Raw genomic sequence first — 23,420 nt, 5'->3', positions numbered from 1 at the left:
CTCCCGTTGCTTGGTTCCTGCTCCTGTCAACCTAGCAGTTTGAAAGCACGTCAAAGTGCAAGTAGATAAGTAGGTACTGCTCTGGCGGGAAGGTAAACAGCATTTCCGTGCGCTGCTCTGGTTCGCCAGAAGCGGCTTCATGCTAGCCACATGACCCGGAAGCTGTACAGTAAAGCAAATAAAGCAAGATGAGCGCCACAACCCCAGAGTCATCCGCAACTGGACCTAATGGTCAGGGGTCCCTTTACCTTTACCTCATTGACAATTACATTCTGGAGATTAAAGTAACATTTAACATAGGCTAAAAGCTTTCTCTAACAGTCACCTGTCTCTTCAACAGTTAAACACCAATTTCTTCAGCCATGAAATGCTGTCACCAAAAGAACATAACTATTAAACTTGACTTCTTTCAATTTATCAGGAACTAGGCCATTTAGCACAATGGAGTACCAATCCTAAACAAGGCCCTCTGGTACAATTATAGCACTAACCATGAATAACAAGTAGGACGTTACTCTTAAATGAACTTAAAGAAATGCAGAAAACACACATGCTCTGTTGCTTTAGAAGCACAACAGGCCCTTCCTAATTTAAGGCATTCTACTGAGACTCTTCATTGAAAGAATCAGAAAAGGGGAAGCGTCACCAGTTTTACATAAAAGGCTCAGTATGAATTGGACTATTGCAAGCCATCACTATGATTTGTAAATACACAAATGTGAGTCTGAAAAAGAACAGCAGCACACATACAAACTTACCTCATCTATCACTTTTGCAAATTGCTGCAAAGTAGAATTCATAACTTCATCATCACCTCCCAAGGGAAAGCGCTACCAAAACAAAAACATATATTTTACTCAGAAGTTAACCTCCGTTTACTTTTCTTATAAAGATTTAGAACAACACTCCAAAGCTTTAGTAAAATATGCTGGTATCTAATAGCACTGATATGCTCAAAGAATGGAAATTCCTGGATGATTATAGGCCAAGAAAAAATGTATTTATGGAACTTTTTTGATTGAACATACCTGACAAAAAGACAAGTTAGCTGATGTTAGTAGAATGCCTATGTTGTTCTAAAACTGAAATGTTAAATCTGCTTATTCGTGGTGGTTTTAACTTGGATGCTGTTTCTTTACTAGTCAGGTTCTGTGTTTTTAACAGTAAGCATGACATGAAGAAATTAAGCAAATGGAGCTTTCCCTGCCTGGCACAGAAATAAAGAAACAGGAAACACTTCACCTCCTTAATTCCCACATGACTGGCTACTTTTAAAGCTGAGGTAGTGAATGTGTGTTGCTGAACTACAGTTCTGATTTTCACTGGCCAGACTGGCTGGGGCTGATGGAAGGTGGGAGTCCAACAACAACCAAGGAACACCAATTCCCCGCCCTGCATTAAATGAACATAAGCTGACCCAGTATAAGAGGCTAGCAATCTTCAGATTGTAACATAAAATTGTAGAGTTCTAAGAACATAACCCAAATATGTTCATTCATACCTGTTTCTCATATTCCTTTAGAAGCTTTGAAGTCAAATGTGTTGCTGCACTTAATTCATTCTGGTTAAGAAAAAAAAGACAATAAATACGCAGTGGATGTAGCCTACCTTGATTTCAGCAAGGCATTTGACAAGGTGCCCCATGATATTCTTGTAAAGAAGCTGGTAAAATGCGGTCTTGACTATGCTTCTACTCAGTGGATTTGTAACTGGCTGACTGACCGAACCCAAAGGGTGCTCATCAATGGTTCCTCTTCATCCTGGAGAAGAGTGACTAGTGGGGTACCACAGGGTTCTGTCTTGGGCCCGGTCTTATTCAACATCTTTATCAACAACTTGGATGATGGACTCAAGGGCATCCTGATCAAATTTGCAAATGACACCAAACTGGGAGGGGTGGCTAACACCCCAGAGGACAGGATCACACTTCAAAACGACCTTGACAGATTAGAGAACTGGGCCAAAACAAACAAGATGAATTTAAACAGGGAGAAATGTAAAGTATTGCACTTGGGCAAAAAAAAATGAGAGGCACAAATACAAGATGGGTGACACCTGGCTTGAGATCAGTACATGTGAAAAGGATCTAGGAGTCTTGGTTGACCACAAACGTGACATGAGCCAACAGTGTGACGCGGCAGCTGAAAAAGCCAATGCAATTCTGGGCTGCATCAATAGGAGTATAGCATCTAGATCAAGGGAAGTAATAGTGCCACTGTATTCTGCTCTGGTCAGACCTCACCTGGAGTACTGTGTCCAGTTCTGGGCACCACAGTTCAAGAAGGTCACTGACATACTGGAACGTGTCCAGAGGAGGGCAACCAAAATGGTAAATGGCCTGGAAATGATGCCTTATGAGGAACGGCTAAGGGAACTGGGCATGTTTAGCCTGGAGAAGAGGAGGTTAAGGGGTGATATGATAGCCATGTTCAAATATATAAAAGGATGTCACATAGAGGAGGGAGAAAGGTTGTTTTCTGCTGCTCCAGAGAAGCGGACACGGAGCAATGGATCCAAACTACAAGAAAGAAGATTCCACCTAAACATTAGGAAGAACTTCCTGACAGTAAGACCTGTTCGACAGTGGAATTTGCTGCCAAGGAGTGTGGTGGAGTCTCCTTCTTTGGAGGTCTTTAAGCAGAGGCTTGACAACCATATGTCAGGAGTGCTCTGATGGTGTTTCCTGCTTGGCAGGGGGTTGGACTCGATGGCCCTTGTGGTCTCTTCCAACTCTATGATTCTATGATCCTATTTCCTACTTTGCACTGATAATGAAAATATACTGTAGATTTCATAAAAACACCACACAACTGCAAATAGCCACTCTGGGTGCAACATTATGGATTATTTAACCATGGTAAGGTGGTGCTTAGCTATTAAGTAAAAAAAAAAGATCTTTTTTGTCATATCATAAATTTCACACTTTTGAACCAGAAGCTGCAGATACCAGGCATTTCTAAGTTAAACCAACAATACATGATCACACTTAGATTGCCATCAGCAATCTAAGTGTGATCATGTATTGTTGGTTTAACTTAGAAATGCCTGGTATCTGCAGCTTCTGGTTCAAAAGTAAAAGGGACCATCATTCAAAACAAAAGGCAGTATCATTCTCTCTAACAGCAAGATTAGTCCCCTGCCAATCAGTTTGGAAGAAAACCCAACAAATGAGAAGGAAGCTTGCTGCATCCCTGGGGGAACGACAAGGTATGTAGAAGTATACATATATTAAAAACTACACCCACAAAGGGGGCAGTTAAATAGTAATAATTAGGTGTGCATGCATGAGCTCATATGTGCTGTGGTGGTGGGGAGAGAGGGAAGAGGGAGAGTGGAGTTCAGGAAGGCAGTTATCATAGCTTTGGGAGGAGCCTCAGAACTCTGAAAGGAGCAGCTGGATAGTGCTCCAGAGCAGGTGAACAAGTTAACCAGGAGGAGAACAGCAGCTGAAAAAATAAGCAAATAAAAAACAAGGAAAAGACACATATTCACATGGAATGTCGGTACAAGGCAGTTAGTAGTTGGAGCGTGAAGTAATGGACAGAAAGGGAAAGAATAGAAAGAAAAAAAGAACCAAAGACACATATATAGAAAACATAAAACACACTATTTTGGAGAGCTAACTCAAGAGTAGCTAACATATGCATTCTGCAATAATCACCCTACCTGTGCATCATAAATTCGGTGCATGGCTTGATACAGCTGGCTAATGTATCTGGAAATGGCTGCAGCATCTTCTTCAAATACACCCAGCAAGGAACGTGTCTAAAAATAACAATGTACATTCATAACATTAAAATTATAGTGTAGTAGCTAGATTTTAGTTTCCAGGGACTCAAAACATATTGGAATAAAATGTATTGCTACTAGGCATTTGACATGCGTCTAGCAGTCATGAAGCAGAAAGCACCTCCTAAGACACTACCACACTTCTTCAGATATACTTCTTCAGATACAGATACACTATCTGAAGAAGTGTGCATGAACACGAAAGCTTATACCAAGAACAAATTTAGTTGGTCTCTAAGGTGCTACTAAGGGACACGGGTGGCGCTGTGGGTAAAACCTCAGCGCCTAGGACTTGCCGATCGTAAGGTCGGCGGTTCGAATCCCCACGGTGGGGTGAGCTCCCGTCGTTCAGTCCCAGCTCCTGCCCACCTAGCAGTTCGAAAGCACCCCTAAGTGCAAGTAGATAAATAGGTACCGCTTTATAGCGGGAAGGTATAAACGGCGTTTCCGTGTGCTGCGCTGGTGCTGGCTCGCCAGCTGCAGCTTCATCACGCTGGCCACGTGACCCGGAAGTGTCTTCGGAAAGCGCTGGCTCCCGGCCTCTTAAGTGAGATGAGCACACAACCCTAGAGTCGGACACGACTGGCCCGTACAGGCAGGGGTACCTTTACCTTTAAGGTGCTACTTTATATATATATATTGACTGTGTCAGACCAACACGGCTACCTACCTGAATCTAGAATTATGGATAATAGGTTCATCGATGGCTACATGCTGTAATAACAAGAACTTGAACTCGTGTCTTTGAAGACAGCTTATGCTTCCAGTTAGGGGAACCTGATGACAAACAATGGGCACAGCCATTTCCAGCATGTCCTCCTTGTGAGCTTTCCATCCACCTAGCTGCTAATGAAGACCAAGTACAAACGCCTCAAGTTACAAACGCTTCAGGTTACAAACTCCGCTAACCTGAAGAGTTACCTCGAGTTGAGAACTTTGCCCCAGGATGAGAACGGAAATTGTGTGCTGGCGGCGCAGCAGCAGCAAGAGGCCCCATTAGCGAAAGCACGCCTCTAAGAACAGTTTCAGGTTAAGAATGGACCTCCAGAACGAATTAAGTTCGTAACTAGAGGTACCACTGTACTGGAATATATAGCTTCTGGTCTATGTAATACACACATACACACACAAACAAACACAGAGGGGGAGAGAGGGAAAGACTAACTTTACAGCTTCTGGTTCAATTTAAGATGTCCCATAAATCTCAAGTTTCAAAGAGCATAAACTTCTGTATTTACTTCTTTTTTTGGGGGGGGGATAAAATCATTTATTCTATATCCTATATACTATTAAAAAACTCATAGGTCACATCCACATTTTACAATTAAAACACATAGCTTCTTCCCCCAAACAACTGTGGGAACTATAATTTGTTGAGGGTGTGGGGAATTGTAGCTGTTAGGGTAAACTACAGTTCCCAAGATTCATTGGGGAAGGCATGTGCCTCAAGTACATCAATGTGATCATAGTCAAGCGCTGACCCTTAAATAGCGAAAACAGCTATTTAACCTTTATGTTTGCAGAAGTACAAAAAAACTTTAAACCCTTTGGTGCAGACCTATTAAAAACAGTGCTTACTCAGTGACCACAAATCATTGAGCAGCTGTTTGAAAAAGGGAGGGATGGAGCAGGAATAGGGAAGCTACAGTCCTCCATGTTGTTGGACTCATCAGCTCAAGCCAACATGAACAATGATCAGGGACATGGATGTACACATGATTTATTTTGGTGGGCAGGCTTCATATTAGTGGGGGCAGAACCTTAGTTAGTTAAGTATTTGTATTGATTTACTTGCTCTGCGGGGGGGGGGGGGCAGATGACCCGCTGCTCCCCCTTGGCTATGTCCATGGTCAGGAATGATAGCTGTGGTCCAGCAACATCTAGAGGGCCACAAGTTCTCCCCCACTGGCCTGCTATTTTCTTATGCCTATCATAGATCATTATGGATTCCAAAGAAGGCATGAAATCTATTTCAAATGCCAACACCTATAATGTATGCCCTACTTTTTGTATTGCTGACGATGAGCTATTTAGAAGTGTAGACATTAAAACTGGAGCCACCACCCGAGCTCTATTTACTTTGGGATTTAAATTGGAATGACAAACACTACCTAGGTGTGCTTGTAAACTACTAATCAGCTTACCATGGACACTTGCCTAACATCAAACTTGCTGTTCTTTTGGTGCCAGAAAGGACCCTACATTTTTAGCTCATCTTTTATTATTCAGCTATATGAATTTTTACTTGATTGGGCAAACACCATTTTAAATATTTATGTTTTTATTTGTGGAACTGTTTAAATACTGCACCTCTGGAGTAGTAGAACAGCCTTTATGCTGCTATTTGAGTAGAAGAAGGGGGAGGAGGAGTTTGGATTTGATATCCCGCCTTTCACTCCCTTTAAGGAGTCTCAAAGCGGCTAACATTCTCCTTTCCCTTCCTCCCCCACAACAAACACTCTGTGAGGTGAGTGGGGCTGAGAGACTTCAAAGAAGTGTGACTGGCCCAAGGTCACCCAGCAGCTGCATGTGGAGGAGCGGAGACGCGAACCCGGTTCCCCAGATTGCGAGACTACCGCTCTTAACCACTACACCACACTGGCTCTCAGTACAGTGGTTTTTGTCCTAACATGGTAACAATACTATACCTGAAGGAGTGTCTCCACCCCCATTGTTCTGCCCAGACACTGAGGTCCAGCGCCAAGGGCCTTCTGGCGGTTCCCTCACTGGGAGAAGCGAAGTTACAGGGAAATAGGCAGAGGGCCTTCTCGGTAGTGGCGCCCACCCTGTGGAACACCCTCCCACCAGATGTCAAAGAGAGAAAAAACTACCACCAGATTTTTAGGAGACATCTGAAGGCAGCCCTGCTGAGGGAAGCTTTTACTATCTGAAGGACTATTGTATTTTGTAATCTTTGTTGGAAGCCAACCATAGTGGCTAGGGAAACCCAGCCAGATGGGCGGGGTATAAATTTATTTATTTATTTATTTATATTATTATTACTGTAGTACTGTCATGTTAAATGATCTCTCCATCCTTATCTTATGCATGTTCATCAAGAAATGAGCTCAGTGGAAAATAATTTTGACAGATATTGGGATTATAGCCTTATCTATTCATTTTATAATTTATGTGCAATCACATGCCTTCAAAAGTTGAGTCAAAATGAATTTTTAATAGAATGTATATTTTCTTCTCCAAAAGGAAGTAAACCTATTAAAATAGTAGCTTCTGATAAAATATAATGTGTGTAAAAACTTATTAATGTTCTAGACTGGTGTAGCATTGTGGATAAGAGTCAGGAACGCTATGAGTCAAATTTTGCTTAAGCAGTGAATTTAAGTAAGCCACAGTTTGTTCAGTGTGCATTGCCTCCAATCTTTCAATTTGTCATCATGACAAAATCAGAGTTGATCCAGTTCTGCAATTCAACAGAGCTTCCATTGCTGGTTAAATGAGACAGTGTGAAGTTAAAGTGTACGTGTAACAAACTTCAGTTATCTTATATAGGGGTGTGTACTAATGGATATGCTCTCAAAGGCCCCTTTGGACTCTGGAAGAGAAATTATTTTTCTGTAGAAAGAGTCCTAATGCTATGCAAAGCAAGGGAATGAAACTTCACACTTTGCAGATACAAGAATTTAGAATAAAAAAATGAGGTTGTGATAAATGACCCTGTATGGGTACAAATTCCTGTGATGCCAACAGTACAATCCTATGCTTACACTTTATCAGTTGAATGCTCAAGCTTGAGAACTTTGCTGAATGTTTTTGTCTCCTTGCATGAAGGATCTTTGAGTTATGCCAAAGCTTACCACTTTCAGGGAAACCTGTTTATGCTAGTTTGATGAGGAACTTCTGTAAAGGAATTCTTGTACATTGCAGAGGGTATTGAAGCATCAGTAGCATGCACAGTTGATTCAAGAGTAACACTGTCCAGGTCTATATCACCACACTGAGAATACATTCTAGATTCCTAGAATATGTCAAACTGTAGCTGAGAGTTGTAAAGCAGCATTCCTCAAACTGGTTCAAGGACCGACAGTGGCCTGCAGCCCACTTTCTGGTCCTGCCTCAATGCTACAACCCACCCCCTGATTGTACAGTAGACTTTTGGTTGGCTAGATGCTAGCATCAGCAGCTCCCTCATTCAGAGGAGGAAGGACCCCTAAATTTGCTTTGGGGCTTCCTCCAACCCTCCAGACCAGTTTGGAGAAGTTCATTGCACTCAATGAAGTCATTCCACAAGCACAATGATTTTTGGATGTTAGTAATTGTCAGCAGATGGTGCCAATTTCTGCATCTATCCAACCCCTGCAGCACAATTTTGTGATTGGTGGACCTCAGTAATTTTTAGTTCTCAAATGGGCCCCAGGGGGTAGCTTTATAAGGAGACTGCTAGTAATGAGCGCACTTGCCCACATTGCTGATTTTCTGAATGAAGCATCCTTAAATTTTTGAGGAACCCCAGAACACAGTTTGAAAACAACTTCATTAAGATATAGGAAATTATGCATCGTACCCCTAAAATCTGTTGTGCTTCAAGGTCTGATTGTTGTTTGTTAATCAAGCTAGCAGCAACTTGAATGCCTCTGGTCTCTAGAGAATCCTTTTTTGAAACATTTTATACTTTAATTCTTGCCCATTTACATCTTTAGGGGAAAATCACCATCCATCTTATTGATGCATGATGAACTAAAGCAGGGTAGCAAACACTGTGCCCTCCAGATATTGTTGGGTTAGAACTCCCATCATCACCAGCAAGCGATGGTGGGAGACATAGTGCAACAGTATCTGGAGTGCATTATGTTGACTAACCCTTAACTAAATAACCCCTCTTTTTAAATTTCTATAATTCTGGAAGGGATTTTAAGATGAGGTAGATGAGGTAGAAGTATCTTCTAGATTTAATGAATATCTAGACTAGGTCTAGATCAATTCCATATTTTATATGTAGTCCATCTCTTACTTAGTATAAAAACTCAATCTAACAAAGTTGCATCTATCGTACAACATTTGCACATTAATGTTATTGCTGTGGCCAAGACCATAAACAGGAGACTGCAAAGCACTACTCTGAAAGCTTGTTTAGATGAGATCACAGGAAGTGTAAAACATCTCTTACACAGCAGCATATGAGATAATGAAGCCAATTATTCAAAAGAAACAGAAGATGCTAATCACCATCATCTCTTTCCAATCTGGTCACATACTGACTCAGTGGTTGAAACAAGGTTTTCAAAGCATTACTGTATATTGTTACATATCTTTGCTTTTTTGAGAATCAACAGGCAAGCATCTGTCAAGTTTTCTTGAGACAGTATGTGGTTCACAAGAATTTTGTTATATTTCAGTTTTTAAAAATGAATGTTTAATTGTGTATAGGAGTGGACTGCAAGGTAACTGTACCTGAAAACAATCACACTTACAAGAAAACAAAATTCAAAGTAAATGTGCATAAGGCAATGGTACACTATTAAACGTAATCTTTGAACAGGTGTCCCTACAAAGCAATTGAGCTAACACTACATGTAAGGCAACAGTTTTAAAGTCACTGATAAACAAATCTACCAAATGTAGGAGTAAGGGTGTAGTGAGGAAACTGAGGCAGCAATTTCAATAATTGCACAGCAATTTAAGGCAGGAACAGATTTCACTGGGCTCTACTGCCCTTACTAGACTGTCTCCCTTGACTCTGTGGGACCTGAGAAAAAGACCTTCAGTGGGGTTGGGGAATACAATACTGTATAAAAATCACGATAACGCTGAAAGAGCTCTTATGTCCCACCCTGTGCATACCCTCCAGATTTTATACTCGACAGAAGCAACATCCCCATTTAACCCCCAACAGCCCAAACATGGGGAAAGGAGACAGTGCTTCCTTTACACTAGCCAAGGACTTAAAAAAAAAGGAGTGGGGAAGGCCTTTTGGGTTTGATTATTTTTGTGCCTAAGACAGTCGCGTGATTATGCTTCCTGGGACTCCATTTAAGCGCCCCGTGGCGACTTGGAAAAGGGCAGGGGGCCGTCCCCAAACAAGTCTAAACGCTGAGCCCACGCAGAAGACCATTTCCCCACAGATTTAGCAGAAGCACTTCTGCATGCGAGGTGCAGCAAACCCTCCGTGTCACTTGGAGAAGATGCTACAGAGGGCGAAGCGGAAAGACCAGACCGCGGCGGGACAGTTTTTGCACAGGCTCCTTGTATATATGGAGTCGCTCGTGAGGCGGCGGTCGGCGACGGCGCGGGGGGGAGATAAGAGAGGAAGGAAGGAGGGAGGGAGCGAAGTGTTACTATTCCGGGATGGTGGCAGCGAGCAATGGGGCTCCGCAGCCCACCACCAGCCCGCCCGCCCGCCCGCCTCGCGGCGCCGAGGGCCCTCAGCTCGCTGTCTCTCCCCTCCTCACCTGGGGGCTGTCCTCCAGCGTCTCCTCGATGGGCAGCTTGTCTATCCCAGGCATGTCGGCGGACGGATCTCCACAGGCCGGACCGGCCCAGCTGCCCTCTCACGCCGCACCCAGCTGACGGGTCTCCACCCTCGCGCTCTCGCCCGGCCGCTCGCCCGCCGCCTGGCACCTCCCCTTTCCCTCCTCCCCGAGCAGCCACAACAGGGAAGCTCAGGAAATCCCGCCCCGGCACTTCCACGCAGCGGGCCGCGGCTGCGAAGGCCGCCGCCGCTGCCGCCGCCTCCTCCCTCAGACGCGGCGGACCACGCGCCGCCTGCTTCCTATTGGCTGAGAAGGCGGCCACTCCGAACCGAAGCAGCAGCAGCAGCAGGAGGAGGCGCGCGGCCTCTTACTTCTTAATCCGGATCCACAGGCTCGCTCTTCTCTTGGCCTCTCCTGCGGGGGTTGCTGCGCCGGGGCTGGCGGCCCTTCCTGCACCGCCTTCCCCCGCCCCGTGTGGCCCTCAGAGGGTGGAAGGGAAACCCTCCCCCTGGTTATTGCGGCTGGTCGCCCTCTGGGCGAGGCTCACCTGGGAGCAATTCCTCACCGGTCACAGCAGGGCTTCTCCATGAAGCCAGGGCAAAGGATGGCACAGGCACGCCATGTTGCGTGTCATCCCAGCCGCCGCTTCCGATGCCCTTTTTCCCCTCCCAGCCTCGACTCTTAAAATTACTGCTTTGCGGCCTAGCACACATCTCTGTTGCTAAGTGGATCTTTTAAACACGTTTTTATTTGTGTGTGGATTTTATGGCTTTTTGGGGGGGGGTCTACTTTACAATATTATTTTATTCGTTGGATACGAAAGGAGAATGGGTCGAAATATATTAAGAGGCATGCAGAGCCTGGGATCTGCAAATTCCAGATGGATTTGAAAATGATGTCCATAGTATTAATAACTGCCAGCTGGTTGTTAACTCTTGTCTGCACCATTAGGAGGAGGGAGTATGCTCTGCTTATCCAACATTATGCTTACCTAGCCAACAGCAAAGTGTCTGAGGCCAATCAAAAAGAATTGATCTTATATTAGCACAGTACTGTTTTTAAAATAAAGTTATACTGACCACTTTAAGAATACTGTTGTGAGTTTGCCAGGGTCAGTCTGGATGACACCCATGGGTCCCTTCAAACCTGTGATCCAGTGTATGTGGGGGTGGAATCCCTGTGAGGAAACCAGTTGAACCTGTTCCTTTGGTAAGGTAATGGCAGGCAGTATAATAGTGCCGTTTACATTAGCCAGATAGACAAGTGGGGTTAACTCTGCCCCTACTTGGAATCAAGATCACCTTGTAAGGTAGAAGACTGGTAGCCAGGTTCTTGTGGGTAAGTTTTGGATGATACTGGAAGCTGAAGAGACAGGTATGTTATGCCCTGTGCTGGACCCAAGCACTGTGGCTTGGAGCTTCCCTGGAACCCAAATGGAGAATTGATATGTTTGTGTGTTAATGCTGTGAGCTGATCTTATGCTTAAATTGTATATATGTGTAAATGCAACCACATATTCTAAAGACACCAAAATCTCTATTGACCTTCATTCCAAGAAAATAGAACCCTAGGTAAGCACAGAAATCCCAGCAGTCTCATTGCTCAGAGACTGGGATACATTAATACAGTATATATAAACCCAAGTCATTATGATAAGAATTACTCCGTTATCAAATATTTACCATGTGTAATACAAACTGACTTAGAAAAAGTAACACCTTTAATGAAATGATTAACTAGCAGTGTAATCTAATGTCTACTCAGAAATAAGCACTACAGTATTGAATTCAGTGGTTCTTACTCCCAGGTAAGTGTATAGAACTGCAGCCTAGGCCATTATGGGTTTTTCCTGGTTTGACCTTTTCCCCTCTTTTTATGTATACTGAGATGGCACTGGCTGGGCTGCCAGATACATCAAAATAGTACATCAAAATAGTCCAATGTTTCTTTTTTAAAAATTTAGGAAATAAATAAAGCATAAATCAAAATTCCAATGTACTGAAGTTACATTACCACCAGAAAGCATAATAAGGCTTCATTTGCACTTACTCTCAAGGTGCAACCATGTTTTTTAACCCATTCCAGAGTAAAATACTTTTCTGCGGTAGTGACTGCATGTTTAGGAAGATAAGGGACACTGTCATTAGTTACCCATACTACATCTGCCATTCACTCTTTACATTTTAATAATAATAATGATGATAAATTTTATTTGTACCCCGCCCTCCCTAGCCGAAGCCAGGCTCAGAGTGGCTAACATCATACAAATAACAGTATACATAAAAACAGGCATCAATTAATTAAAATACATCTTAAAATTAATTCAGACAAATTAAAATCTGGACAAATGGCAGTTATCAGGTTAAGACAGAGCGGTTAATACTTGCCAGGACCAACTGTTTTCACTGATCATATAAGGACCTGTGAACAGGCTGGGGTGCCTCCTTCACCTAAATCACAATAGAGGTGAGGAACCTCAGGTCAGGCAGGCCAAATGGAGCCCTCCAGCCTTCTCTATCTGCCTGCAGGACTCTTTCCAGGCCATACCTTCTCCCTAGCTCCTCACCCATGCTCCTCTTCCTAGGCTGCACCCCTCACCACCCCTCCTCCTGCTTGCCTAGACAGAATACTGTATAAGAGATACAGTTCACTGGCAAAATTGGAACAAGTATAGCTAGATAGTTACACCTTGAGAGCATTGCTCACTTCAGGAGTCCAACAGATAACAAAGGTTCTACAATAAACATTCAAATTCTGTTTTATTTGTAAATGTATTCCCAAAGAAGAGCAGAGTTTGTATACATACTGGATTTTTAAAGTCGAACATGTTTATGGGATGTTTTGCACTGCTGCAGATTGCTTGCTGTCTTTTCCCACATTTCATTGCTGGGTTTCCATCTGGTACGGAACAGAGTGCTCTTATTTCCCTGGGCTGTTGTGCATATCACACTGAACCAAACTTTGGCTGAGCCTGGATGTGTGGCTTGGTTGGAGCTCATACCTAATTTGCTTTTCCCTGGTCCTTTTTAAGCCTGTGCTGAAATAAGCCAAGGATTGGCTTCATGTGCTCTCTGAACTCAGGCTTGTGCTTATCCTGTCTCCAGACAAACACTGGTTACAGCTCGTGGTTAGTCCAAGGTTACCAGATTTTTTTCAATGAATCTGGATTTTGTCAGGGAATTGATTTGTAAATCCAGGGACTGTCCCTGGGAAACGGGTACATCTGGTAACCTAAGGTTAGTCTGGAGAGAGCTTAACCACAAACCTGGGTTTGGTCAGCATACTAAGCCAAGGCAGCAAAAAAGGACTTGCAAGGAGCAAAGTAGGCTTCAGTAGTATGTCATACATAAAGTAATTTATTTCTCTAGTTTTACCTTCCATGGAAGCCATTCTCAGAAAACAAACTATGATAAATGCAAATATTAACTGATTATTAACTCAAAATAATGTAAGCTTATTATTCATAGATTAATTAATCTCTCATTTTTTAATTTCTTTTGAATAAGGAATTAAAGAGACTTTAATGTTTTTAATAACTATAATTTACCTTACCCCCAAAGCTTACACCAAGAAATTGCCAACACTAGATGGCAGCATTATAGAGCTATTATTAATGTTAATGTTCTTTTCAGTACAAACTACTGTAGAACAAAAAGCAATAATTTAACATTCATTTTAAAATAAAAAGTGGCACAAACTGGCACAACAATTCACCTATGCAGCTAAACTGTTATTCCCAACTCAGGGGAATTCTGTGGATATAGCTTGATTTCAGTGAGGCTTTTGACAAAGTCTTCCATTATATTCTTTCAGAGAAGCTGGCAGAATGTGTGTTGGGCAAGGTGGATTTACAGCTGGTTAAATGACCAAGCCCAGAGTGCTCACTAATGGTTATCATCCTGGGGAAAAGTGACAAGTGGGATGCCACAGGGTTCTGTCCTGGGTCTGTTGTTGTTCCATGTCTTTATAAATGACTTGGATGAAGGAATTGATAGGATGCAGATGACACCAAACTGGGAGGGGTAGCTAATGCCACAGAAGACAGAATCAGAATTCAAAATGACTTTAACAGATTGGGACAAATAAAAAACTACATTTAGGTAGGAAGAACCAGCTGCACAAATATAAGATGAGAGGCACCTGGACTCCCAACAGTAAATATTAAAAGGATTTAGAGGTCTTAGACAATAAGCTTAACATGAGCCAACAGTGTAATGCAGCAGCAAAAAAACTAATACTCTAGGCTGCATGAACAGAAGTACAGTGTCCAGATCGAGGGAAGAAATAGTACCACTCTATTCTGCCTTGGTCAGACCACACCTGGAATACTGTTTAGGGAAGCCTTTAATATCTGAAGGACTACTGTATTTTAATATTTTGTAGGAAGCCGCCCAGAGTGGCTGGGAAAACCCAGCCAGATGGGCAGGGTATAAATGATAAATTATTATTATTATTATTATTATTATTATTATTTATACTGTGTCCAGTTCTGGGTGCCACAATTTAAAAAGGATATTGACAAGCTCGAATGTGTTCAGAGGAAGGCAATCAAGACAATCTTGTTTTCTCCTGCTCTGGAGGTAGGACCCAAGCCAATGGATTCAACTTACAAGAAAGGAGATTCCAGCAAAACATCAGGAATAACTTTCTGACTGTAAGGCTGTGGAGTCCAGAGATGAAACTGAGTTTCCCATTCATACTTTATTGGAAAAAAATACAATAGCCCAAAGATAAACAGTACTGATGCATTTAATAAATGTATTTAACTTCAAACCTTCTTTTATATGCTTTAAAAAGGTAAAGGACCCCTGACAGTTAAGTCCAGTTGCAGACGACTCTGGGGTTGCGGTGTTCATCTCGCTTTACTGTCCGAGGGAGCTGACGCTTTGTCCGCAGACAGTTTTTCCGGTTCATGTGGACAGCATGACTAAGCCGCTTCTGGCGAAACCAGAGCAACACATGGAAACGCCGTTTACCTTCCCGCCGGAGTGGTACCTATTTATCTACTTGCACTTTGACATCCTTTCAAACTGCTAGGTTGGCAGGAGCAGGGACCGAGCAATGGGAGCTCACCCCGTTGCAAGGATTCAAACCGCCGACCTTCCGATCGGCAAGCCCTAGGCTCAGTGGTTTAGACCACAGCGCCACCCATGTTTTTGCTTTTTTGTTATAAAAACTAGGATAGCAAAAGCTAATTATTTATGATACTGTACCTAAATTCCAGTTGACTTAGCACATAAAAGCAACTCCCAGACACAAGGTTGGGCAGTGTATATGGAGGTCCTGGGCTACCCAGATGACAACACCCCCACTCAGCCTAACTGATGTGGTCAGTGGTGGAGGAAGAGGAGTGCGGTCGAGCACACCGCCCCCGGCAGTGCGATCCCGGTGGGGTGCCATCGCGGCTGCCCACGCTGGGCGCGACGCCCCTAGGATGCGCATGAAGCTCCGGCACTGGATGTGGTCCGAAGGAAAGCAGAACAATATGTTTGGCACCAGCTTGACTGCAGGAGTTGCCGGAAGGAGTCATACAAGACACCATCCATAACAGATTCTGATATAAAAAGCTGTACTTTGCAACTTGGAGTAGACCCACTGAAATTAATGGAAAGTTACTTAACTGATTCCAGTGGGTATACTATGAGACTGACTAATGTTAAATACCACCTCCCCTCTAAGCTACAGTAGCATACAGGGTATAATCCTGCCTTTTTAAAACAAAAGGTTCCTCTGCTATTGATTTCACTGGGATTGTTCTCCAAAGTTTTGTACAAGTATTTGTTGGGCTCCTCTTAGAATATCAGCATAAAATTACATCAGCATAATACAAGTGCTGGGGGCTGGGGAGAAGCAAACAAATTTCTACCTTTTCAAACTACTTAGTTCAACAATTCCTGTTAACTAATCCATGCTCTTGGAAGACAATTACACTGAGCTCTGACAACATTGCCAACCCATTGCAGTGTGCCTTATGCCAAACACCATTGTTATATTATTGACCATGTTCACTATTACATATGCATATGAAAAAACAGAAGCTTTTTCATCAGGATTACCCTAATAGCATTAAGAGATTATTTTTAAAATTTCATTGGAAGAAAATTCACTTAAATGAGATTACTTATTACTTGACTGGTTTCCTATCATGCTGTTATGTTTAGGTAAGTGGAGTCCATTAGAATGCTGTTTTTTTTAAGAAACCTGATTTTATACATTAATGATTTCAAATAAAAGAGAAGTGCTATATTTGTGCACTGGTTCTTTTGAGAAAGTTAAGTCTGATGCTCTGGTTAGACGAGATAACACTTTTTGTCCCTCTTGGTGCCCCCCCTGGTGTCACCATTAGTTGCTAATTACTTGCAAACAAATAAACAATTAACTCCTCGTGCCTCTTGGTGGGAGAATCTTCATTGACATGCTAAAACTTTCTAATAAAAGATTTTAATTAATGACGTGGCGAATCCAACCCCCTTGTCAACAAAGCTATAAGGAGGAACTGGGAAAGAAAAACCTGAACTATGGTGCATTTGGTACCTAGGCTGACAGTACAAGAATGGCAAGCAGATCACTCTGTCCTCTTAATGAAACTTCTCACAAGCATCAGGACAAATCCAATCTTGGGGAAAGCAAAAAAGCATCTTGTTCATTTTCCATTGAAAGCATTTTGGGGTTAGAGCAGAAAAAAGATGGCACAACTGCTGCAAAGCCACACAGGCCATGGATGGATAAATGCAGTGATTTAGGTAAGAGGGAAACCTTCATTTCTGTTTTCTTAACTTTTTAACCTGAGTTCAGGGCTTTAAAAAAGATAATTAACAAGCAGTGCGCATCCATTAAATAAGCTGTAAAGAAAAAAATCAAGTTGTTATCTTTCAGTTTTGTCTTTCTTAGGTTTGAAACGTATAGCCCAACATTTCATGGTATTAAAACACTGCATTTGTGACTTTTTCAGGAGAGGATTGCAACCCTTGTCTACGGTTTCCTGCCATTTCCTATGCAATCCCATTGTTTAATGCGATCAGCTACCCAGAGGCAGAAGAAAGGGTTCGGAAATGCGAAAACTATTTTGCAGTCAATGAAAAGCTGTCTTACAAAAGGGAACTGAGTTGGTACAGAGGTAGGAGGCCAAGAACTGCATTCACTCGAAGCCAGGTAGGGATTGAGTACATTTAACCTATTCATAAATCTAAGAATGGATGTTTTGCTTGGGGCATTGTTTAGTAAGAGGGTATTTATTAGCAAGAATCCAGAAATGCCTGTTTCACAAAAGTCTGTACAATCATTCATTTACTGAATAAAAATACATATAGATGTTAACATGTAATCATCAATGTTGTTCAAAATAGCTTAGTTGATTACTGTTGATTTGTACTTAAGTTTAGAATCTGACCTCGGTTTTTATCAGGCAATTCAACTTTATTTTTTGCTGCAGTGAACAATAAATAAGTAATAGTGTTCCTCTTTATTCTCCTTAGATTGAAGTACTGGAAAATGTTTTCAGAGTGAACTCTTATCCTGGGATTGATGTTAGAGAAGAACTAGCTCAAAAATTAGATTTAGATGAAGACAGAATCCAGGTAACTTTTGAATAGCATTATTTGTATCTTTCTGTGATCATGTCTGTATGTCTGCTTAACAGATCTCACAGTGGTTGGAAATAATAATTAACTGCAGAGATTCTGTCTCCTACTGATTTGGGATTGCCTTTAGAGCACTTTATGGGAGAAAACCAGACACTGCATATATTTGCACTCCCTAACTTCACATATATTTGCCTAAATATAAACTTACTATGAAAGAAATGAATTTTATTTAACCTGAAAGCATGTATGTTGCCAGGATTTAAGACTTGGAAGTGTGATGTCTTGATTGTATAGTGAGAGGTAACTCATACAGAATTCAATGATGTTTACTCCCAAGTAAGTGTGCTTAGGATTGCAAGAGAATATAAAATTATGATTATATTAGGAATTTATATCAGCAAAAACTAAGGCTACAATTCTAAGCATGCTTGCCAGGGAGTAGGCTCCATTGAACACAGTGGGGCTTACTTCTGAGTAAACATGCATGGGATTGGGTGCTGTACGTTTTTCAAACTTCTGTTTTAGTGGAATGAGATACTTAAAATAGGATTTGTTATAACTACAAAACGATTAAGGTGCATTTAGCAATCTTAGATTTATTATTAAACATTTGATTTAAAATTCCACATAATTTTAAACAACTTTGTTTTATCTGCCTTCAAACAGACTGAAGTTATGTCTTACTAAATAGACATGATTTGTATTTTCTAACCTGGTTGCAACTTGTTTTGGATGCTTTCAGAATACTTTCTGACTCTGCTTCAGGTGCTGATGATGGACTTTTATCTTTGTTTTAACTGCATCATTTAATGCTTTAAAAAGTCAGGTCTCTTTTGTGGGCTGCAGTGGATGACCAAGCATCCACGGCCAGCACTTTCTAGTAGCTTAGAAGTCTGGATAGATCCGCATCAGAGACTGTGACACTCTGATTTCCTAAAACCAATCACCAAATGCAGCCATTCCACAAGTTTTCTTCTCTCATTTATCTACAAAATGTTCATTTCAATCTAGCACCCAGATTGGGTATGTCATAGCTCAGAGAACATGAGGAGAGCCCTGCTGGATCAGGCCAAAGGCCCATCTGTTCCACCATCCTATTCTCACAGTGGCAATATTTTATGTTCGAATGTGGTTGTACACTGAGGCTTCATTTTCCAACATAGCACTTTCCTTTAAGTGGTGCTATAAAGATGGTTGATCTGTAACAAGTGTACCTTTTTCTTTTTTGGTACAATTTCAGATCTGGTTCCAGAATCGCCGGGCAAAGCTGAAGAGATCCCACAGAGAATCTCAGTTTCTAATGGTGAAAAACAATTTATCTCAAAACATGATAAAATAATAGAATCACCCACCCAATACACTAGTGTATTGCTGAAGCGTGATGTGAAGCGTTCATAAACCGCAAACTCTTATTGAGGAATTATAATGTTACAAATTTGCTTGGATGTTAGTCAACTAGTTCTGAAAGAGAAGAATGATTTTGCGAAGGAAAATAAATGGTGATCAAAGATGGGGAACTTGCGGCTCTCCAGATGTTATGGGACCCCAACTCCCATCAGCCTCAGCTAGCATGGCTAGTGATCGGGCATGATGGGACTTTGGAGCCCAACAACATCTGGAGGGCCGCAGGTTCTCTATCCCTGCTGTAAATACTATTGTAGCATTATTCCTATTAATGGGGGGGAGGACATTTTCTCTAACGGCTTAATAGCTTATTTTCAGGGAAAAGGTAGGGGGGGAAGCTATTTTTGCAGATAACTAACCAAAGGAGGTAGTAATGCATCATTGTAAATTGTGAGGACTAAACATACAACGGGGCGGAGAAGCTGTGACTTCCCAGATATTGTTGGACTCCAACTCCCATCATCCCCAGCCAGCATGACTGATGGTCAGACATAATGGGACATTGAGGCCAACATCTGGAGGGCTACATACATCAAAGAGGCTTTGCATAAAATTCTGTAGCTCAGTTTTCCCTGCAGCTGTGTCTCTGGCCCTCAGGAAGCTGTGTATGTATGGGGCCTGCACTATAAAATCCAAAGGATTCACATGAGAAGCTAATTACAGACACCTGCAGGGAATCCTGTTCTGGCAGAAGCATTTCTCTCTGTAAGATTTGAATCTTTTCTGCTATGTTTTGTACTGTGATCCAGAGATGTGCAAATGTTTATTGGGTGATGGTGGCTGTTGACTTAAAAAAAGCTTTTTGCCGGGATGTTATGCAGCAAAAGTATACGGGGCATCCCGTTTTGTGTGTATGTGTCTCTGCTCAGTGGGAACTTCATGAAAAGAAGAAAATGACATTCACATATGAAACCAACATATATCATATTAAGGGAATCTTTGCAAGATCAATCCCTGGGGAGGGAGAGCAAGCATTTTGTACCTTCCCACTTTCCTCAGGAAACAGATTGCTCCTGTGATGATCCCTTTGTTGGTTTTTTGGAACCATTTCAGCTCAGTGTATATATACGCCAAGATTTGCCAGTCTGCAATAACTACAACCCAGCTGACCTTTCAGAGGCTACAAAGGCAGTACATGTCCCGTCATTCTCAGAATGAACACAACTTTGGCTATATCATAAATACCTGCTTCCCTCCCCACATCTTTTAGAAACCATGTTGTTTGTATTTTACACTGTAGCAGATGCATTGCCTGTTAAGTTTCCAGGAGAGTTTGAAATGCTGATATTGACCTTTAAACAGTTCAGGACAAATTTATTTGAAGGACTCTGTCTACCTGTACCCAAAAGAAGTTTCCTGGCCCTTAAGATTAGAATATAAGATTTTTTTAGATTTTAAAAAATCTTAAAGAACATGAAAAGAAAGAAATAACAGATAAGATAGGAATAAAGGTAAAGGTAAAGGTACCCCTGCCCGTACGGGCCAGTCTTGACAGACTCTGGGGTTGTGCGCCCATCTCACTTAAGAGGCCAGGGGCCAGCGCTGTCCGGAGACACTTCCGGGTCACGTGGCCAGCGTGACATCACTGCTCTGGCAAGCCAGAGCCGCACACGGAAACGCCGTTTACCTTCCCGCTGGTAAGCGGTCCCTATTTATCTACTTGCACCCGGAGGTGCTTTCGAACTGCTAGGTTGGCAGGCGCTGGGACCGAGCGGTGGGAGCGCACCCCGCCGCAGGGATTCGAACTGCTGACCTTTCGATCGGCAAGTCCTAGGCGCTGAGGCTTTAACCCACAGCGCCACCTGCGTCCCAAGATAGGAATAGAAGCCCACAAAAAGTAAAGTATTTAGGTATATGGTTAATAGCAAAATATATTAACACATATAAGGATAATTATGTAAAAGTTTGGCTAGAAGTTAAAAGAAATCTTGAAATATGGAACAGGATGAATCTATCCCTTTTAGGAAGGATCGCAGCATGAATGTGCTTCCAAGAATGTTATTTCTTTTTCAGACAATACCAATAATAGCAGGGACTGCATGCTTCAAAGAATGGCAAAAATAAATTTCAAGATTTGTCTGGAATGGGAAAAAAACCGAGGATAAAAAATAAGATACTTACAGATGTGAACGAGAGAGGTGGTTTCTCACTTCCAGACTTAAAATTGTATTACGAAGCTGCAACCCTAATATGGATCCAAGATTGGATCAAACTTGACAGAGAAGAGATAAAAGACTTGAAGGACATGACAATAGGTTTGGATGGCATGCCTATCTATGGTACGGAAAAACAAAAATCCATAAAGGATTCCACAATCATATAATAAGAAGAGCATTGTTCAAAGTATGGGACAAATATAAAGAACTATTAGAACCCAAAACACCTTGATGGTTATCACCCATTAGGCATTATCACTAAAAAACATTGGGGGGAAAGGGAGACTGGCCGACAGATAGAATTGTTAGTAGAATAGGAAGGGAAATTAGAATTGAAAGAATATGAGGAAATAAAGGAACATCTTCAAAGTTGGTTGCATCATAGGCAGCGAAAATATATTTTTTAAGAGAACAATAAGAAAGTCTTTTTATGCACGGTTTCTAAATTCCAAAAGGAAGTAATGGAACTCAAAATTATTAAAGAAAATTTGTAACATCCTTTTGGAATGGGAAACAAAAGATGAGGAAGTGAAATCAGTAATGATCAAATGGGCGCAAGACATAGGCCACAATATACAATTTGAAGATTGGATAAAACTTTGGAAAGTAAATCTGAAATTTACAGACTGTATATTGTTAAAGGAAAATTGCATGAAGATGATGTATAGATGGTACATCTCACCGGAGAAATTGGCCAAAATATATAAAAATAAACAGAGGGAATGTTGGAGGTGCAAAGAGGTTGAAGGGACTTTTAATCATATGTGGTGGGATTGTAAAAGTGTTAAGGTGTATTGGGAAATGATCTACAATGAATTAAAAAAACGTTTAAAGTAACATTTGTTGAACAACTAGAAGCCTTCCTGTTGGGTATATTAGGACAAGACCTGCCAAAAAAGAAAAGGACATTATTTGTGTATGCAGTGGCAGTGAGAATACTACTAGCACAGAATTGGAAGACTGGAGAAATTCCAACAAAAGAACAGTGGCAAGAAAAACTGATGAACTATGCGGAATTGGCAAAGCTGAAAAACAGACTTTGGGGAAAGGACAATAGGGATTTTGAAAAAGTGGGAACCTTTTATATTATATTTGCAGATACAAAGAAAGAATATTGATCTGATGGTAGGATTAAAATAAACATTCACAACTTTATGGAAAGAGAATAGATAATGTAATAAAAGGGAAAATATGATATTTGTAGAAAATAGCAGAATATACTAATGATGTTAATAAATCAGAAATGGAAGTTGAGGGAAGTCCAAAAGGGGGGAGGGAGAGATGTTTATGTAAGCTGTATGTTATAAGTATATTTGTAACTAAAGAAAAGGAAGGAAGGAAGGAAGGAAGGAAGGAAGGAAGGAAGGAAATAAATAAATAAATGATTAGAAAGGCTTTGTTCACATGGCCACTGTCAATAAGATCTCTTAGACTGGCAAACACTAGAGGCATGGGCTTTTCAGTGGTAGCGCCATATTTGTGGAATTCACTCCTGAGGGAACTGATGTCTGGCCCTGTTTGTGTTAGCTTTAAAACCTTCTTTATTTCAATTTGCTTTTAATAAGGTGAGGGCCTGAGTACCTAACTGTTAAATTGTTGTGTTGTTGTTTAAAAATCTGTTTTTTCTGGATTGCTGTACTGGGTTATATTGTATTCTAGAACTGCTGTTTTTAGTTTTTGAAATTGTAATGAGACGTTTTAGTTGTATTTTATGGTTTAAAATGTTTAAGTGGACCACCTTGGGAGGCCTTTACCCTGAAGGTGACGTATAACTTTGGAAAATAAATAAATAATGCCCAACATGTTGAGTATGCTATTTTGCTAGCGGGCATCTAAAGAAATCTGCCACAAAACAACTTGGAAACTTCAACTGGTTCAAAATGTAGCAGCCTGATTGCCTTTAAAAGTCATACAACTCCCATTCTGAAACAGCTGCGTTGGTTGCTAGTTCATTTCTGAACTCAATTTAAATGACTTAGGTCCCAAATATCTGAGAGACTGCTTCTTTCCCTACAGGCCCTTTCAGGCTTTAAGAGCAGCAGAAAAGGGTCTCCTGATAC

The 23,420-nt window shown here is 41.5% G+C and overlaps 2 protein-coding genes across 4 annotated transcripts in view; one reads left to right on the top strand and one right to left on the bottom strand.

Moving 5' to 3' along the window:
- The window catches only part of APPL1 (adaptor protein, phosphotyrosine interacting with PH domain and leucine zipper 1), a 33,639-nt gene extending 22,952 nt beyond the window's left edge, over positions 1 to 10,687 (bottom strand). The window contains exons 1-4 of the mRNA XM_079965021.1: positions 10,197 to 10,687; positions 3,667 to 3,765; positions 1,502 to 1,561; positions 759 to 830 (exon numbers count right to left, since the gene is read on the bottom strand). Coding sequence (XP_079821147.1) covers positions 759 to 830; positions 1,502 to 1,561; positions 3,667 to 3,765; positions 10,197 to 10,250 — 285 coding nt within the window. The 5' untranslated portion in view covers positions 10,251 to 10,687. The remainder of the gene's footprint in view (positions 1 to 758; positions 831 to 1,501; positions 1,562 to 3,666; positions 3,766 to 10,196) is intronic.
- A 4,559-nt stretch (positions 10,688 to 15,246) lies between these two features.
- On the top strand, positions 15,247 to 23,160 carry HESX1 (HESX homeobox 1). 3 transcript variants are annotated; one of them, XM_079965090.1, is made up of 5 exons: positions 15,247 to 16,960; positions 17,170 to 17,369; positions 17,693 to 17,794; positions 19,041 to 19,103; positions 21,218 to 23,160. In XM_079965090.1, the coding sequence occupies exons 1-5, from the start codon at positions 16,771 to 16,773 to the stop codon at positions 21,266 to 21,268; spliced, it is 606 nt and encodes a 201-aa protein (XP_079821216.1). In that variant the 5' UTR covers positions 15,247 to 16,770; the 3' UTR covers positions 21,269 to 23,160. The 3 variants fall into 3 exon arrangements, with proteins under 3 accessions (XP_079821216.1, XP_079821217.1, XP_079821218.1); XM_079965091.1 differs by having other exon boundaries at positions 15,251 to 16,960; positions 19,041 to 20,655; positions 21,029 to 23,160; XM_079965092.1 differs by having other exon boundaries at positions 15,251 to 16,960; positions 19,041 to 20,667; positions 21,043 to 23,160.
- The last annotated feature ends 260 nt before the right edge of the window (positions 23,161 to 23,420 follow it).

The sequence above is a fragment of the Podarcis cretensis genome (assembly GCF_951804945.1).
Source record: "Podarcis cretensis genome assembly, chromosome: 2".
Lineage (NCBI taxonomy): Eukaryota > Metazoa > Chordata > Lepidosauria > Squamata > Lacertidae > Podarcis > Podarcis cretensis.
Note: the sequence above shows the minus strand (reverse complement) of the source record. Positions and strands in the feature narration are given on the sequence as shown.

Coding starts and splice junctions, on each gene's coding strand:
- HESX1 (XM_079965090.1), top strand. CDS start 16,771: ATGGCAAGCAGATCACTCTGTCCTCTTAATGAAACTTCTCACAAGCAT. Junction 16,961..17,169: donor GGATAAATGCAGTGATTTAG/GTAAGAGGGAAA, acceptor TGACTTTTTCAG/GAGAGGATTGCAACCCTTGT. Junction 17,370..17,692: donor CTGCATTCACTCGAAGCCAG/GTAGGGATTGAG, acceptor TATTCTCCTTAG/ATTGAAGTACTGGAAAATGT.